At 44.2% G+C, this 17,209-nt stretch overlaps 1 protein-coding gene and 1 long non-coding RNA gene across 5 annotated transcripts in view; one reads left to right on the top strand and one right to left on the bottom strand.

Moving 5' to 3' along the window:
- FEM1C (fem-1 homolog C) overlaps positions 1-11,211 on the bottom strand; it is a 32,695-nt gene extending 21,484 nt beyond the window's left edge. For all 3 annotated transcript variants that reach the window (XR_012159006.2, XR_012159005.1, XM_073344741.1), the window contains exons 1-2: positions 11,034-11,211; positions 9,505-10,221 (exon numbers count right to left, since the gene is read on the bottom strand). Coding sequence is in view for 1 of the 3 variants with exons in the window: in XM_073344741.1 (XP_073200842.1) it covers positions 9,505-10,048 (544 nt within the window). In the remaining 2 variants the exon portion in view is untranslated. The remainder of the gene's footprint in view (positions 1-9,504; positions 10,222-11,033) is intronic.
- LOC140911518 (uncharacterized) lies at positions 10,730-15,176 on the top strand. Of its 2 annotated transcripts, none has more exons than XR_012159009.1 (3): positions 10,730-10,886; positions 13,303-13,595; positions 14,762-15,176. It is a non-coding gene; the product is annotated as an uncharacterized LOC140911518 (long non-coding RNA). The 2 variants fall into 2 exon arrangements; XR_013635794.1 differs by having other exon boundaries at positions 13,303-13,421.
- Positions 15,177-17,209: the final 2,033 nt, after the last annotated feature.

Genomic DNA, 17,209 nt, shown 5'->3' on the forward strand with positions numbered 1-17,209 from the left:
CATTATGATCATCTAGTCTGACCTCCTGCACAACGCAGGCCACAGAATTTCACCCGCCACTCCTGCAAAAAACCTCACACCTATGTCTGTGCTATTGAAGTCCTCAAATCGTAATTTAAAGACTTCAAGGAGTAGAGAATCCTCCAGCCAGTGACCCATGCTACAGAGGAAGGCGAAAAACCTCCAAGGCCTCTTCCAATCTGCCCTGGAGGAAAATTCCTTCCCGACCCCAAATATGGCGATCAGCTAAACCCTGAGCATATGGGCAAGATTCATCAGCCAGATACTACAGAAAATTCTTTCCTGGGTAACTCGGATCCCACCCCATCTAATATCCCATCACAGGCCATTGGGCCTATTTACCAGGAATATTTAATTACCAAAACCATGTTATCCCATCATACCATCTCCTCCATAAACTTATCGAGTTTAATCTTAAAGCCAGATAGATCTTTTGCCTCCACTGCTTCCCTTGGAAGGCTATTCCAAAACTTCACTCCTCTGATGGTTAGAAACCTTCGTCTAATTTCTAGTCTAAATTTCCTGGTGGCCAGTTTATACCCATTTGTTCTTGTGTCCACATTGGTATTGAGCTTAAATAATTCCTCTCCCTCTCCGGTATTTATCCCTCTGATATATTTATAGACAGCAATCATATCTCCCCTCAACCTTCTTTTAGTTAGGCTAAACAAGCCAAGCTCCTTGAGTCTCCTTTCATAAGACAAGTTTTCCATTTCTCGGATCATCCTAGTAGCCCTTCTCTGTACCTGTTCCAGTTTGAATTCATCCTTCTTAAACATGGGAGATCAGAACTGCAAACAGTATTCCAGGTGGGGGTCTCACCAGTGTCTTGTATAACGGTACTAAAACCTCCTTATCCCTACTGGAAATACCTCTCCTGATGCATCCCAAGACCGCATTAGCTTTTTTCATAGCCAGATCACATTGGCAGCTCATAGTCATCCTATGATCAACCAATACTCCAAGGTCCTTCTCCTCCCCTGTTACTTCTAATTGATGCATCCCTAGCTTATAACTAAAATTCTTGTTATTAATTCCTAAATGCATGACCTTACACTTCTCACTATTAAATTTCATCCTATTACTATTACTCCAGTTTACAAGGTCATCCAGACCCCCCTGTAGGATATCCCTGTCCTTCTCTAAATTGGCAATACCTCCCAGCTTTGTATCATCCGCACACTCCCATTTATTAGCACACTCCCACTTTTTGTGCCAAGGTCAGTAATAAAAAGATTAAATAAGACTGGTCCCAAAACCGATCCCTGAGGAACTCCACTGGTAACCTCTCTCAAGCCTGACAGTTCACCTTTCAGTAGGACCTGTTGTAGTCTCCCCTTTAACCAATTCCTTATCCACCTTTCAATTTTCCTATTGATCCCCATCTTATCCAATTTAACGAATAATTCCCCACGTGGCACGGTATCAAACGCCTTACTAAAATCTAGGTAAATTAGATCCACTGCGTTTCCTTTGTCTAAAAAATCTGGATGGCCGAGACGGTGCTCCTCTTATACCCAAACAGCCCAGTGGTTAAGGACTCATCTGGGAGGTGGGAGCAAATACCTCCTCTGGCTGACACAAAACAGGAATCTGAACCCTAACTACTGGGCTGTGGGATATTTTGGGACAGGTCTCTCAGTCTCTCTTATTGAAACTCTTCCAATTGTACAAGGAAATATTAACTGAAGCAGTGGGACTGAAACATGGGTCTCCCACATACCAGGTGAATACCCAAACCACCAGGCTAGTGCAGAGGAGGCCAAACTTACTGACGCTCCAAGCCACATACGACAATCTTCAGAAGTTTGAGAGCTGGGGCGTGCCTGCCAGGGCTTCAGCCACACAGGAGGTGCCTACTGGGGCTTGGGGCTTCAGCCCTACTCCTACTGAAGCCCCGAGCCCCAGCAGGCACACCCTGCGGGGTTGAAGCCCCAAGAATCCCTCCCTAATTGGGAAAAAGCCAGAGGTGATACATGGGGGTGGGGGCACTTGACCACACACTACCTTCTCCCCTCCCCCCCACAATTTTTTCCAGGGTTTTCTGGCCCCACTCTGTCACATGGTGCCACCGGGCTCCCTCCCTGCAAGGCAACTGCTGGAGCTGACGAACTAGGAGCTGCGGCCACACGGAGAGGCAGTGGCAAACAGCTGGGAGCTGCAGGGAGAGCAGCTGCTTTTGTGGTTTCCTCTCCTTACAAAGCTAAAGCGGTGGCCCCTTCCTGCAGCTCCAGGCTCTTTGCCATTACCTGTCCATGTGGAGCTAACACCTGGGAGCCTCAGGGAGGGGCCACTTACAGTAAGAGGGTGGGAATGCCTGGGAGATGTGTGATTCATGCTGTTGGGGGGAGCGAACCTTTAAACTGTGCCCCCCCCCCCCCCGGCTCTCAGCAGGCACCAGTCATCTCTGGTAGAAGCCACTAGCCCCACCACAGGGCACAATCCCCGAGCTCCCCGCAATCTGGTAGGTGGAGAATGGGGAGGCACACTCAGGCCTGGTCTACAGTGGGGGAGGCGAAAGTGGGGGGGGGGAGAAAAATCGATCTACACAACTTCAGCTACGTTATTCACGTAGCTGAAGTTGACTCTGCCTGTGCCTCTTGCAGCACTGGAGTACAGAAGTCGACGGGAGAGCACTCAGGGGGTCGATTTATCACGTCTAGACTAGACACGATAAATCGACCCCTGCTGGATCGATCGCTGCCTGCCAATCCGGCAAGTAGTATAGACATACCCTAACTGTAAAAAGGCTGCATGCAGCTCGCGAGCCACAGTTTGGCCACCCCTGCTATAGTGTATAAGGGGAAAAAACCACCACCTTCTTCATGGACTGACCCATCTGAGACCCCTAGCACAGGGGAGTGTTTACAGCTGTGAATCCCAATGAAGGGAGGTACCTCCCTGCAGCCCAGAATGAGGCACCTAAGCTCCTCACTTCTACATATTCTATTGGCTATCCTAGGTGGCTCCCAGCTCAGCTGCCCGACTCCTAGGAAGCTCATTCTCAAGCACCTAACTCTCCCCAAGCATTGTATAGTGAGTCTGAACACCTGACTTGGGTCTGTGGATTACGTTATGTGGCTGGGCATTTATGGCTATATCTACATTTAAACTGCTACACCGGTACAGCTACAGTGCTGCAATTGGGCCACTGTAATACTGCAGTGTAAGCACTTACTACAGCGAGGGGAACTACTACTACTACTCCCGTCACTGTAGTTAATCCACCTCCCCAAGAGGTGGCATCTAGGTTAAGGAAATATTCCAATCAACCCAGCAATGTTTACACGGGGTGGGGGTGGCTTAGCTAATCTTAGCTACATCGTTCAGGTTTGTGGATTTTTCATAGCCCTGAGCAACGCAGCTGAGTCCAGCCTCTCTTTTTAGTGCAGATCTGGCCTAAAAATTAAGTGTTACAATGCCTAAGTCCCTTTGTGGATCTAGACCTCAGTTTTATTGAGGTGTACTTATCCTCTACGCTTACTGTCTTATTATGTTTTAATCTAATTTCTCAGACCACTAAAAGAAATGCTATGGAACAAAGATCTCCCTGTTCACAGATTCAGCTCTCTCTAAATTGTATTTTCAAGATTATTGATGTCTCAACATTTATGAAAGATAAAAGTATTTGAATCACTTCGTTTCAACATTTTTTTTCCCCCACAATGCAAATTAAAACATTTTCCCTCTTTTAACTGCATCTTCTTTCACTATTTAATTTATTAGGCTGGGTAATATGCATTCCTGCTATGGTTTAGTTTCACATAGCCTTCATGCTCAAAATATCCTCACAAATGTAATGCAATGTGTCATGTAACACAACCAGGAAAAAGGAACAGAACACATTTAGAGTAAGACCTTTATTCCCAGGAAGCAGAGTCTTGTTTTTCAAAATGAAGCTTGGCAAGCAGGCAAGACAGAAAACCCAGAAGAGAAAAAAACCTGTCAGACTTCTCGATGTTTACTATTAGGTTAATTATTTTTAATATACAATACACCACATGCTGATTTTGAAGAGACCAGAGTGGCTCTACCCTAGTTCATCATTTCTGGAACTAACAGGTATTTAGAGGCAGCGATTTGCTTTTTCCCCCAGGTTAGTGGATGTTAAACACATTTCAGTCTCCATCTAAATTAAAGCCTTAATATAGTCTTCATACTATAGCCAAAGATTCAAGTCTGTATACATATCCATAGGAGAAAATAAATTGAACAAGGTCTGCAGCTCTCTGTTAATTTAGAGAGTTGCTATATTGGATTTTACATCATTGATATCTTGTGGATTTTGCCAGAAGCTGGGAATGGGCGACAGGGGATGATCACTTGATGATTACCTGTTCTGTTCATTCCCTCTGGGGCACCTGGCATTGGCACTGTTGGAACACGGGATACTGGGCTAGACGGAGCTTTGATCTGACCTAGTAGGTCCATTCTTATGCTACAGGTCTTATTCACAGCCATAATAGAATTTACAGCTTGCAAAACGTGATTTCCCCCAAAAATCTCTCATGTTGGCAGACCCACTACACCTTTCTTCTATACTCCTTCCCAGTAAGCTGGGAAAAATTTGCCAAACACCTTTTCGCCAGAGATTAAAGGGTGTGAAGGAAAAGAGGAGACAGGGAAAGGAAGGCCATCAATAATGTCCAGGAACAATGTCTTAGAGACTCCTTACTCCCAGCTGTTGAGAAATGTAAGAATGCTGTTCCTGGACTCCTCTCAGACTACCTTTCATATCCTTTGGAAGAAGCAGCTCTCCCCCTCCCAACCCAACCACCATACAGAGCCTCATGGCTGTTAGACAGGGACTATCAATTGTGCCCCAATATCCTGACCAATGAAAAGGGGTGGTGGAATTTCCACTACCCTACCCCCGCATCCTTTATCTGTGTCAATCTGTAACATTTTCAAATGACCAAAATATAACACCTGTGTTTTGCTGAGTGTTCTTATAATTGACCAATTATAATATTTTTAACATTAAAAACATTTTACAGAAGGTTTTCTTATGGTGAGAATTAAATAAACTAGCGTTTTAAAAAGAACCCACACAGATCATCAACAGGATTTGAATCCTCTGCCTTCAGAGATCAGCACAGACCACTACCACTTCAACAGAAAAAATGTTTACTCCTGTAGTTAATCAGCCACTAGAAAGGCATGCCACACACATTTTGCCAGGGGGTTACACAACTATTCAATACCAAAATGTTTGGATCAAGATTTTTGAGTCCTGTTTCTGACTCCGGAAAGGGAGTGCTGCCTAGTGTGTACATAACACTGCCACTCTTCCCAGTGGAGTGGGAAAGTCAGCTGAATTCATCCAAAATTCCTGAAAAATCCAGTACACTTGAGAGATCTATCCTTCACTTAGGGCCTGGTTTTGTGGTCCTCACCACAGAAACTCCAGTGCTACTACTCATAGCTTACCTAAGCAACAGAATGCAAGCAACATGATTCTTGACAGTTCCTCTACCTCCAGGAGCTTCTATGTAACACCAGTGAAACTTACCACAGTATTGTTAATTTCAACCTGTTGCTGCTAAAGCAAAGAGTAGTTATGCTGGAACAGCCTACAGCATTAGGAAAACAGTGCTGAATTGGTTCACATTTGGAAGTTTTGCTTTTCAAATTAAAACTTCAGTTCTACAGAAATTGTAGATATTCCCTCATCCATACATAATACTAAGTGAGCAAAAAGGTTTTTCAAGTCTTATTTGTCATTTTTTCCCTCATTTATACTTTATTTTAAAATATTTTATTTAGGTCACACAGTCCCTTACTTTCTAAACAAGTTCCTTTGTGACTATTTGAACTCTTGCCTCTACTCTCCGTAAGAATCTGTAGAAACTGTAGAAGAGGATTCTGGAAAATGGTGGGAAGAAGTGAAAGCTGAATACATCTTGAACCAAGATGATTCAATGCTCAGATAATTTCAATTTTGGAGTTATAGGCCATCTTCCATAGTACAGCACTGTCATGCATTTTAAACTTTTTCCTCTCACCCATTGCCATCACCACCTATGAGGCACGGTTATCATTTTCTCTTATCTTGACTCAGCTGAAATCCTCACGTCTTAATCACTTACTATCTTTACTACTGCACTTCATCATATGCTCTTCCCAAATCTCTACTTTCTAAGCTTCAGTAGTCCAGAATGCTGTTGCTAGACTACTCATACATTCCAGTGAAATCCATCATTTTTAACTGCTTCTGTATCCATCTTTACATTGCAACTTTTTGCCATCCTGATTTGTGGAGCTCTAAGAACCTATCCTATAACCCACCCTATCTTCCCCAGTCCTAAAATACTCTAACAAGTGCATAGTCATTTTTCTAGATGTGAGGGCCTAGGGGTAAATGGACAATCATGCATGGTACATTATAACTCACAATTATATATTTAAGTTATTTAAATATTTAAATGCCCCCCACCTTCCTGTTATGAAGAAAATATCTGAAAGATAGCCTCTGGTGCTCCTTATAACAGCAGCTTTCTAGAGATACCCCATTTAATGAAGATATAATATTTAGTAGTCTTATGCTACATCTACACTACAGCCAGGATCAACGCTCTGAGATCGATTCACCAGCGATCGATTTAGCGGGTCTAGTGAAGTCCCACTAAATTGACCATCGATCACTCTCCCATCAACTCCTGTACTCCACCCGAACAAGAAGCACAAGGGGAGTCGATGGGAGAGCGTCTACAATTGGCATCGCGTAGTGTGGACCCCGCAGTAAGTAGATCTAAGCATGTTGACTTCAGCTATGTTATTCATGTAGCTGACATTGCGTAACTTAGATTGATCTCCCCCCGCCCCCCCCGTAGTAGATCTCCCCCCGTAGACAAGGCCCTCATAGGTACACTCCCTTAAACATCTCCCTCCTGTGAGCAGAGACAAGTAAACATTAACATAAACACAGTAGTTGTAAGAAGAGCAACAGGGACGTCTATAGTAACTGGTTTCTTTGTCCATAAAAAGCAGCAACCTGGACTTTTCTTTCCCTCCCTCCCACTGTGAGGCCTCTCAACATCAAGCTGACCCTTTCTTATATAATCAGAGGAGAAGGAACTGAAGATGTGCCTGACCAGATTCTCTCTTCCCCCCAGCCCTACTCAGAATAAGGAATTTCAGGAAGCTAAAAAATTCTGTGGACTCATCTACACAGCATGGCATTGAGCATTAGAGGGGTGTGAATTTTAAAGCTCACCAACAGTTTGGTCAAAAACTGGCCCATGTAGACCCTTTCGTTGCACACTAAAAATTCCCTAATGCATGTTAATGTAATACTGTTTCAACAACAGACATTGAACAGTGTAGACAGCTGAGAGCGGAGTCTCCATTTGATGTCATCACCAATGGGTAGAGTATTTCCAAAGAGCAAGAAAAGGCAGGGCATACTCCATAAAAATACACTATACATGTATACACAGATTTAAAAAAAAAAATTTAATAGCCTTCACTGGGCAATAACAAGAGTCATGCAAGAATTGAATAAAGTGAAGAAGAGAAGAAATTAAAATGATAAGAGGAGCTGAGACCAGAGAGATAAAAAAAATGCTTGTAGGTAGGTGTCTGTATGATGGTTGTTTAAATAGAGCAAAGAACAAATTATATCTGCATACTGGTAAAAAAAGATATTAAGGATCAGTAAATTTGAGAACATTAACAGTCCACTGGCAGAGAGAAAAAAAGGGGTGGCCTAGATAGGTGCTTTTATGATACATCAGGCCTTTACGCAGCTGTGTGGTAATCACTCCTAGTAAATACTTGGAACAATATACAAGTCCGTGGTGACTCACGAGTGACTTTATGGCTTGGAAGTTATTCTTCTTGGAAGCAGAAGTAAGTTATTACATTCTGCCCACTGTGTATTGTAGCTTTCTTTATATTACTCCCTACATATTTTCATTTGTTCGTTGACTTAAAGACATGCTGTACATTTGCAGTGCTCTTGTATCCATGTTGGTCCCAGGATACGAGAGACAAGGTAGTGAGGTAATATCTTTTAGTGCCTCAACTTCTGTTGGCAGAACAGATAAGCAGAGGTGTTAATTCCCATTTCATTTGAAGTGGTTTCTTGCAACATGTGTTAAGTCATTATCCTTAACAATCTGTCCCACCTTATATTTAGCTGTGACACTCTGGTTACCTTCTCCAGATCTGAAGAAGAGCTCTGGAAAGCTTGAAAACTTGTTTCCTTCACGAACAGAAGTTGGTTCAATAAAAGATATTACGATGAAGTGGGCTGTAGCTCATGAAAGCTTATGCTCAAATAAATTGGTTAGTCTTTAAGGTGCCACAAGTACTCCTTTTCTTTTTGCGAATACAGACTAACACAGCTACTACTCTGAAACCTCACCCACATTCTTTCAGTCAGTGAAAGTGTCATTTAGGTGTTCATCTTTTTTTCTGCTAACAAATACTAAAGATATCATACCATAAACTATATACTAGAAAGGTATAAATTGTCAAATTATATGTCATGTTTGGGAAACTGTTAATAATAAATGAAGCCAGAAACAGGAATTAGAAGTACTATGTCATACACAGGCTTTGAGGGGAAATACCCTTGACATATCTCAGAATGTCCAAACACAGACCATCTTTCCAGGGTTAAAAATGTGTGGTAGTCTGCACTAACCAATACACCTTGTGAGTCAATACAACATTAGTATGTGCGCTGGTGATGCAATTAAAAAGCAGCAACATGCCCACAGTTAGAACAAGAGGTCCATGCAACTATGATCAAAGCAAAAAGGCAGAAGTCTTCACTTTGAACAATAGTGCCAGGACCATTGTAAACAGAAGCAAAAAAACATCTATTGTGATAACAGCACCACTGTTTACTGAAACTCTCTTTTTTGGCATGATCACACTCACACTGGTCCTTATTTTTTACCCTAATTTCCATTTCTTACTTACTGTAGCTAATAGATCAACTGAAGAATTGAAGAATCGGGGTGGAAATTTTAAAATACAGAAAAGACTTCCTCCATTTCCCTATTCTGATCTTAACAGTGCAGACCAGTGAATTTTATTCAATGCACAATATATTTGTTTTGCCAATATAAGTTTATCTATTTAAAAAAGTTATCACATGACCCACTACATTTAAGCAAAAAGCCAATTAGCTTTTTACATACACACTTTAGCCAGGAGTATGACTCTATGTAGCAAAATCTTTTAACAACTGGGGTTTATAAATTAAAACTTGCTGATTTAGAATGAAATTTAGTAACTGGTTCTTTTTAAGTAGTGAACTAGCAGGTATGCTGGAAGATCAAACTGAAAAACTTTCAAAACTACATACAAACTATAAACATAACACTATAATTTAAACTTGTTGATAGCACTTTGAACAATTTACATTATCAAGTCAGATGAACATTTTTGGTCTCCTACCAAAAAAAAAAAAGGTAACAACTAGATAGTCTCAGAAACTTTGCTACAAGAAAAATAGGATATTGATCTTACCTTTAACACTTTTTCTATTAACATCAGCACCTTTTTCAAGCAAATACTGAGCAATTTCTTTGTGTCCTTTGTAACATGAGATCATCAGGCATGTGTGCCCATGTCGGTTTGATACTTCCAAATCAGCTTTATGCTCCACAAGGTACTTTACTATTTCCAGGTGCCCATCAAAACAGGCTGCCCTAAGTGGGGTTGAATTTGTCAGTGTTGTGTTGTTGACAGATGCGCCATGATCTAACAGACATTGGACTACCTTCAAATGACCAGCAGCAGAAGCTGCCCATAATGGAGGAGCCCCCTCAATGGTCTCACCATCAAAATTCACCGAGCCACCAACTTCTATAGAAGCACAGCAATGCTCCAGCAAGTATTCCACCATATCAAGGTGTCCATAACGGGCTGCCATCAAAAGTGGTGTAGCACCACTAGTTTTTTCAGACATCAGCAAGGCCACCTCTTCTTTGGTTTTGTTTGCCAGTAACTTTGCAAGGAGCCGCAGTTTGCCATCACGAGCTGCATTGAACACTGCTGTCTTTAGATCCATTTAGTCTGTGCCGCTTTTATCCTTCAGTGTCACAGATAATGGGATTACTGGAACTACAGAGTCCAAACAGAAGACCCACACGCTTTTCTTAGATCTGTGTTATCTCTGTGAACAAACATGAAGACTCTGATCTTAGGTCCTAACAATTCCGAGCACAGACTGTGTTCAACAATCTGAAAGAGAAAAGAAAATTGAAATGGTTGGGTTTTTTTTTTAAAACATCTTTAATATATTAAATCAGTGGGTTTCAACCCCGGGGGGGGAGGGGAGGAAAGGGAGGGTCCCGTGGACTATGACTAAGGGGGCCGAGAAAAGAGGTCGAACAATGATTTCCAATCCGTGCTCCGCAGGCCCCTGGGGGTCCCCAGCTCAAAGGGGCCCATGCCTCCATTCGAATTTTTTTAGTAACCCGCAAATGAAAAAAGCTTGAAAACCACCGCACTAAATGACCTCCCACTGCTTGTGCTGTACACTGCATCAATTCTCCCGAGAGGAAAGGAAGTGCCACCTTCGGGGGCTTCCCCGGGCTTTGGGGAGCGCCCCCTCTCGGGAGGCTGGCGGGAGTGAGCGCCGATCCTCCCCCTGTCTCATTCACACGGGTTGCAGAAACCCCCCCCCCCCCCGTCTGCGCCGGCTGTATAAGGAGCCGCGGCAGCTCCACCAACTTCTGCCGGACCCAGCCCGGGCAAGGAGCCGCCGACCTCTCTCTCTGGCCTGGCTCCTCCGCCAAGCAGCCCCCGGACCGAGCCGATGCACCCGGCTCGCCGCCCGCGGGGGCACTGCTGGGACCAGGCAAGGGGAACGAGACCGACCTTGGTTCCGCACCCGCCCGGGGGAGGTAGTCCCGCCGCCCCCCGTCCTGGCCCCGCGTCGCCCCTTCCCACACGGGTTCCCAGCCCCGCGCCAGCCCCCCGGACCTGCCTCCCTGTCGGCTGGGGGCCGGGGACCCCGCACCGCCGCCCGCCCAGAGCAGGCTCCGAGCTACCTTCCCCAGGCGCGGACGCCCCGCCGGCTCCCTCTCCCCGGAGCCGCCTTCACCAGGAAGCCTCCGCCGCGCTCCGCACCCCATCCAGCTCCTCCATGACAGGCGAATCCCCACAGCAACGAGCCTCGGCGAGCGCCCAGCCCAGCGCCCAGGCGCAGCCGAACAAGCTGTCTCATGTCCTCTCTCAGGAGCCCCAATAGGGAAGGGGCCACCGCCCAGCCAGCCACTAAGAGCGGCGGCCTGCCGCGTGGGGGGCGGGGCTTAGCCTGGCTCAAGCTAGGCTGAGAGCGCGCAGAGAGGAGGCGGGAGTTGCTTCGCTGTGGGAGGCGGGTGCTTAGGGTTAGGGCTAATGGGCGTTCAGTGGAGTCGCGTGTGCTGCCTCCCTCGCTGGAATACAGACGCCGACCTGTGGTAGCAGAGGTGCGAGAGCCAGGGACGCGGGGGCTGCAGCACCCCCCGCTTGAAGTGGTGACCATCATACGCAGGGTTTACAGTTTGAGTCAATGGCTCGCAGCACCCCGACGATGCAAATTGTTCCAGCACCCGTGTGGTGAGGACGAGAGGGGTCTGGCAAGGCCATGCTCCATCCTAAGCCAGTCACTGCACCTCTCTGCCTCGGTTTCCCCCTTCTGAAAAATGATGATTCCCCACCTTTGTAAAGTGCTTTGAGAGCTACAGAGGCGACAGAAATGTCGGAGCTGAGCATTGTGTTTAGGGTGACCATATTTTCCCAAAGGGAAAACAGAACCCTGCACAGGGCTGGCCCAAGCGCCCCCCCCCCCACCTCCTGCATTCACAGGGCCGGCCTGAGGCCTCCCTCTCCTCCCTCCCACAGGCTCTGCATGCGGGAACCCAGGTCCAAGATCCCCTGCCGCCTGCCTGTGTATTTGTCGTTTGCTCTTGCCAACTGAACATCAGTTGGCAAGCACAAATGGGAGAAATGCCAGTTTTGCCAAAAAAGTCAGGACAGCCGGTACAGGCCTTTAAAAAGGGACTGTCTCAGCCAAAATGGGATGTATGGTCACCTTAATCGTGTTGGACTGTTCCCCTGGAGTTTTTCGTAGTGACTATCAGTGTGTTTAGCCACTATGTGAATCCAGGATTGCACTCAAGCAAGCCTGCATGCCGTGAAGGGACTGGATGGCTCATGGAACTGGGGAGGTGCTGACTGTCAGCTTCGTTAGCAGCCCTTGCAGGAGGCTGGATTTGAAAGAGCATAGAAAGTAAACTCTCTTCTTAGCCCTAGAAGTGGTCTTTTCACATTATGATTGGAGAATGTTAGTGTGGGGCAACATGGGGAAGTTTGCACTGCTGCTATCCATACTACTTGCCTCTGCAGCTTCTGGGGCTATCAATCTGGCACCTTTCATAGAATTAACTACACTTTAAAAAGTAAAAAAGAAAAGGAGTACTTGGGGCACCTTAGAGACTAACAAATTTATTTAAAAAGTGAGGCTCTATTGTAATTCCAAGTGGATGCTACAATGCCAGCCTTGTTCTGAGACTTAGGAATATTTATGAAAAGAGTAGGGAGGGAGTTGGAGGCTGCTTGGACCTCTCCCTCCCCTCTTCCCACAGAGACCAGGACCTCCCCGCATCCCTGTCTATGGCCAAGTGGGGCCTTGGCTCCCTCCCAGCTGCCCCCTTGTGTGCACCTGACCCCCACCCCCAGACAGGGAGAAGCGGAGAATCAGAGCTAGGAAAGCTGCTTTTTTTATGCTGCCTAGAGCCCTTAATTACCTTGACCAGTCACAGGCTTGGACCCCCTTCCTGGGATGATTCTTCTCTGTTCTTCCTATCATGTTCCCTCTTTCCTCCTCCTGCGCCCCAGCTTCTCCTGTTGGCATGCTCTAGTTACCTAGAGCGTGTTAACATAGTTCAGCAGGGTCCACATGAGGTAGTTAGAGAGCAGCCTGTGGCTTGGATGGTGAATCAAGCAGTGCCCCAACCCATTTGGCACAGCTTGCCTCCCATCAGACCCTCACTGCACAGTCTGTACATGTGCCACAGGGGCGGCAGAGAAGAACGACCTTGCAGCTGCAGCGCTGTTTGCTGAGTTCATTGGACCTGAGTGGTGACGAGTGACCAATACACATAAAATATGTGTGTGCTTGCAAAATTAGTAGATTTAATCCTGTTAGTAATTTTATAATAACGTAAAAAAATTGAGAGGATTACTAAAAATAAAGGAGGGTTGGCATCTCTGATAGATGTAGAAACATTTGCATGTACACGTGCTCTTTCTCAATATTGTCTGTTTTGTTGATAGGCTACTACCTATTCTGAATTGTGCAGGTCTGGAAGATGGAAAATGCACTTGAAGGACATTTACAAATTCTGAATTTATTGTGGATAGGGAATCACCCAGGATGAGGTAACCATCATGAGGTAATGCTATGACACAGTGGAATTTGTTCCACAGGTTAAATCCCTAAAAATGGCAAACTTGGATCCTCAGAATTCAGAAATGCTTGTTAGCCCTGAGGACAATGGCAAGCCTGATTTGTTTGCTCCATCAGAAATGGCCAGCTAACCTGGGACTTCTGAAGAATGCAATCCTAGGTAAGAAAGAGATGGTCATCTCTCTCTTGAACACACTGAGAACCTTCCCTCCTGCCAATCTCACCCTGTTGCATTTTCTCACACCAAGAAGCAGCAAGGGATTGTGTCAAGCCATTGGGTGGATCAGAAGTAGAATAGAGGCCACAATGGCTCCATGTAGATTGTCCAGCAATTGGGCGAGGTAGAGTGGGCAGGGAACAAGATACTCTTTCCTCACTCAAGCTGTGGAAGTACTTTCTTTTGAGGGCATTGAGAAGGGTAGGATTAGGGTGGCAGGTTGATCCCCTTTAAGAATCTGAGAGAGACATGGGGCTAGGGCAGAGGTGAGGAAACAGAAGAGGGACAGGAGCAGACACAGGACCAATGCTGCTTCCATTAGCTTCAGTAGGAATAGAATTAGGGGTATTCAAGATATAAGGTTGCATTTGAACAAGGGAATAGGGGCAACCCAGGTAATAACCCAATGTGTTATCTGTAAGCCACAGAAGGGATAGATACATAGTAGTGAAACCAAAAAAAGACCTATGGGAGACAACGGATGGTAATGTAGATATCAGTTTGTAATGCAATATAGTGGCAATAAAAAAGGCAACATATCACAGACCAGGCTGACGTTAGTTCCTTTGTATACAGCACTTGTGAGACCACACCTAGAATTCTGATTACATTTCTGTGAACCCTGGAACCAGAAAGATTAAAACAAATTGGAGGGAATTCAGAGAAGAGCAATTAAAATTATTAAGGGCCTGGTTGTATTAATGTATGAGGCAAGATTAAAAGAAGTAAATATCTATAGCTTGGCTAATTGTTAAATTAGGCATAAGTAGGAGTACGGGGAATATAGAACTGCCTACAATACTGAAAGAGAGGGAAGGAATATTTAAGGTGGTTCAGGGGTTTTCATGAGCAGTAATGGGATGAAATTAAGCAAAGGAAAATATATGCTTAATATCAACAACGATCTTTTGGTGATGAGGTTCTATTGAATTGGAATAGTCACCTAAGAGTTTGTGGAAGCCTACAGTTTTATTCATTTAAAGTTAGACTGTATATTCTACAGTCTAGATTGTAGATTGTGTATACAAAGAATATACTGTAGGGAACAGTTCTATGCTGGCAGGGAGATAGATAAGATAACCTAATAGGTCTTGTCTTCTAATTTTTAGAGTATTCCACATGATCACCTGGAGAAAATGTAGGACATGATCTTTCACACACTTCCTACTCCTCAGAGGCCCTGATCCAGTACTGAGCCCTGCTTGGGAAGACCTCTATGCTTGCATGAAACTCACTGTAGGACTGGGCCATTGTACACTGCTTTAAGTAGTCCCATTGACATCCAAGGGAATATTAATGGTAGTAAGTACTGCACCCAGCATTGCTTCTCTGGATTGTAAGAAACTGTAGACATAGAACTGTCGTTGTATAAATAAGACTGGAGGAACGTTGTGGCATGTTTCTGAGGGAAATAATGTATTTGTCTTGACAATTTAGAAAAGTAATTGAAAAATCCTGAGTGCAGGCTTCGATGAATGAATGAATGAATGAAAGAAAGAAAGAAAATGGCAGTGGCAACCTGTGTGGAGTCCTTCTGCTATCCTTTTCTCCCATGCATAGTTCCTTTCCATAGGTAGGCATCCATATATCTTTTAAAATTCTTTCAATACCTTTATAAATGTAGTACTCATGAAAGTGAAGGATTTATAGGGCTGTAGGTATATTTCTGACAATCCTGCTAAATCCTGACCTGTATCATCCCCTGATATTCCATTCCTGAGCTTCCACACTATTCTATTGAGATTGTACCTGACTTGCAATGCGTGGCCTTCTATTTCTAGAAAACAGAGACCAGTAATCACACCAAATTGTGTTAAAGTTACTGTGATCTGGATCCACTAGGACCTAGAATGGATCCACCAAAGCCATTTTGCTGTATCTAATGTATTTTGCTGTTCTCCAGACTAATGTATTAGTCTATTGTACCTCAAGCCCTCCTACAAACAGATTCAGGGGTTACCACTTCACCTTTCAAGACCTCAGTTTAAAGTTTTATGAGGCACACTGTGTTCTTTCCTCTGACATGCTCCCAGTATTCTGGCTGTAGATAGGTGTTAGCAACAGCATGTGAAGTGATAATTTCCATCACTGCCACTGGGTTCCTTCTCACCCTGAGTTATTCTTGGTCTTGCATTTATTCATTCTCTAAATCAGGGGGTCCCTGATAACGTGTCCTACATATTAATAGAGAGTGTGCCTTGCGGATACGTACTGTTCTGTTTTCAGTTGCCAGACATCTTGTCTACCATTTATGATTGTATATTATCCCTGTGGCAACTACAGCAGTCGGTTACATGAAAAGTAATGATAAAGGAAAATACTTAAGATATTTTTAGCTTCTTTTAATGTGAATTAGCAGCTGGAAGTAAGTTTGTACCTATAACCTTAATTCCAGCTTAAAGAAGGTGGAGGTTTTTTATTTTTTGATTGTTTGTTTCCCCAGAAATACTAATAATGTAAGAAAAAAAATTAGGCCACAGTACTACAATTGATGAGGTGCCAGGCCCTGAAATGCATGAATCTGTGGGAAAGCTCTTCAAGTGTGTATTTTTGAAAACTTTTTGGGAGAGCAATTGTGATGGCAGGGGGGCAGAAACTGGAATTTAATATCCTTTCTTATTTGCTGCCATTTCTTCAGTCCTAGTGGGTGCTAGTCAGAGCCCAAGGGACATAGAGACCTGGGTGAAGCAATCCTCCTTGTCCCAGGAGACTAAGAGAGTTAGTTCCATGTCTAGCTACCGGAGATTCTAACTTCACTAATTAACACACTCACTTGTGAAAACCATGGGTAAATTACAGACTATATATTTTGTGCCACCACCACCTGAAGTAGATGCTGGATATGTCCTAGCTACACCAAGCAGAATCTTCTATTCTCTTATCTGTTTGTGCTTGAAGTAATTTTTAAAGCAGATCAAAAAATGCAAACACTGTTAGGTTTGGGCACACATGAAACGTAAAAAAAGCTATATGTTTTTATACCACCTATATTATTAAACAGTTGCCCCCAGGGGTGAGGGCACAAATAACACAGGAGACAGTGGAGTCCTCTCTGCTAGTTTTATAACAGCTGAGAGTTCCTCTGCATAAGAGAAATTCTCCACTGGCTCTCTTTGACCACTTTCTGCCCAAATTCTACCAGCCTGCTTGGAAGTTATAACAATATTTTGCTGTCTGATTTCATGCTGTTGTATGTTATATTTAAAATGGGTGGGGGGAGGTTGGGAGAATACCTACAATCTGTTTGTTTCATGCTACAATTTTACACATTATACCAGTTTTACAGATAAGTACGATTAACTTAGAGACAATGACCAACAATTTCAACGCTGTAATGAATGAGGCAACAATGGACATGCTTGGGAAACGCCTAAGAAGACAAAATCTTGGGTCACAAATGAAACACTACAAATGTGTGACATTAGAAGAGAACTCAAGAAAGACAAGAACAGCACTGAGCGAGCTGATAAATACAGTGTTATTGGCAGAAAGATCAAGGAAGGAATGAAGGTGGCCAAGGAGATATGGATCGAAAAACAATCTCTAAAATTGAAGAG

The sequence above is a fragment of the Lepidochelys kempii genome, chromosome 5 (assembly GCF_965140285.1).
Source record: "Lepidochelys kempii isolate rLepKem1 chromosome 5, rLepKem1.hap1, whole genome shotgun sequence".
Classification (NCBI taxonomy): domain Eukaryota; kingdom Metazoa; phylum Chordata; order Testudines; family Cheloniidae; genus Lepidochelys; species Lepidochelys kempii.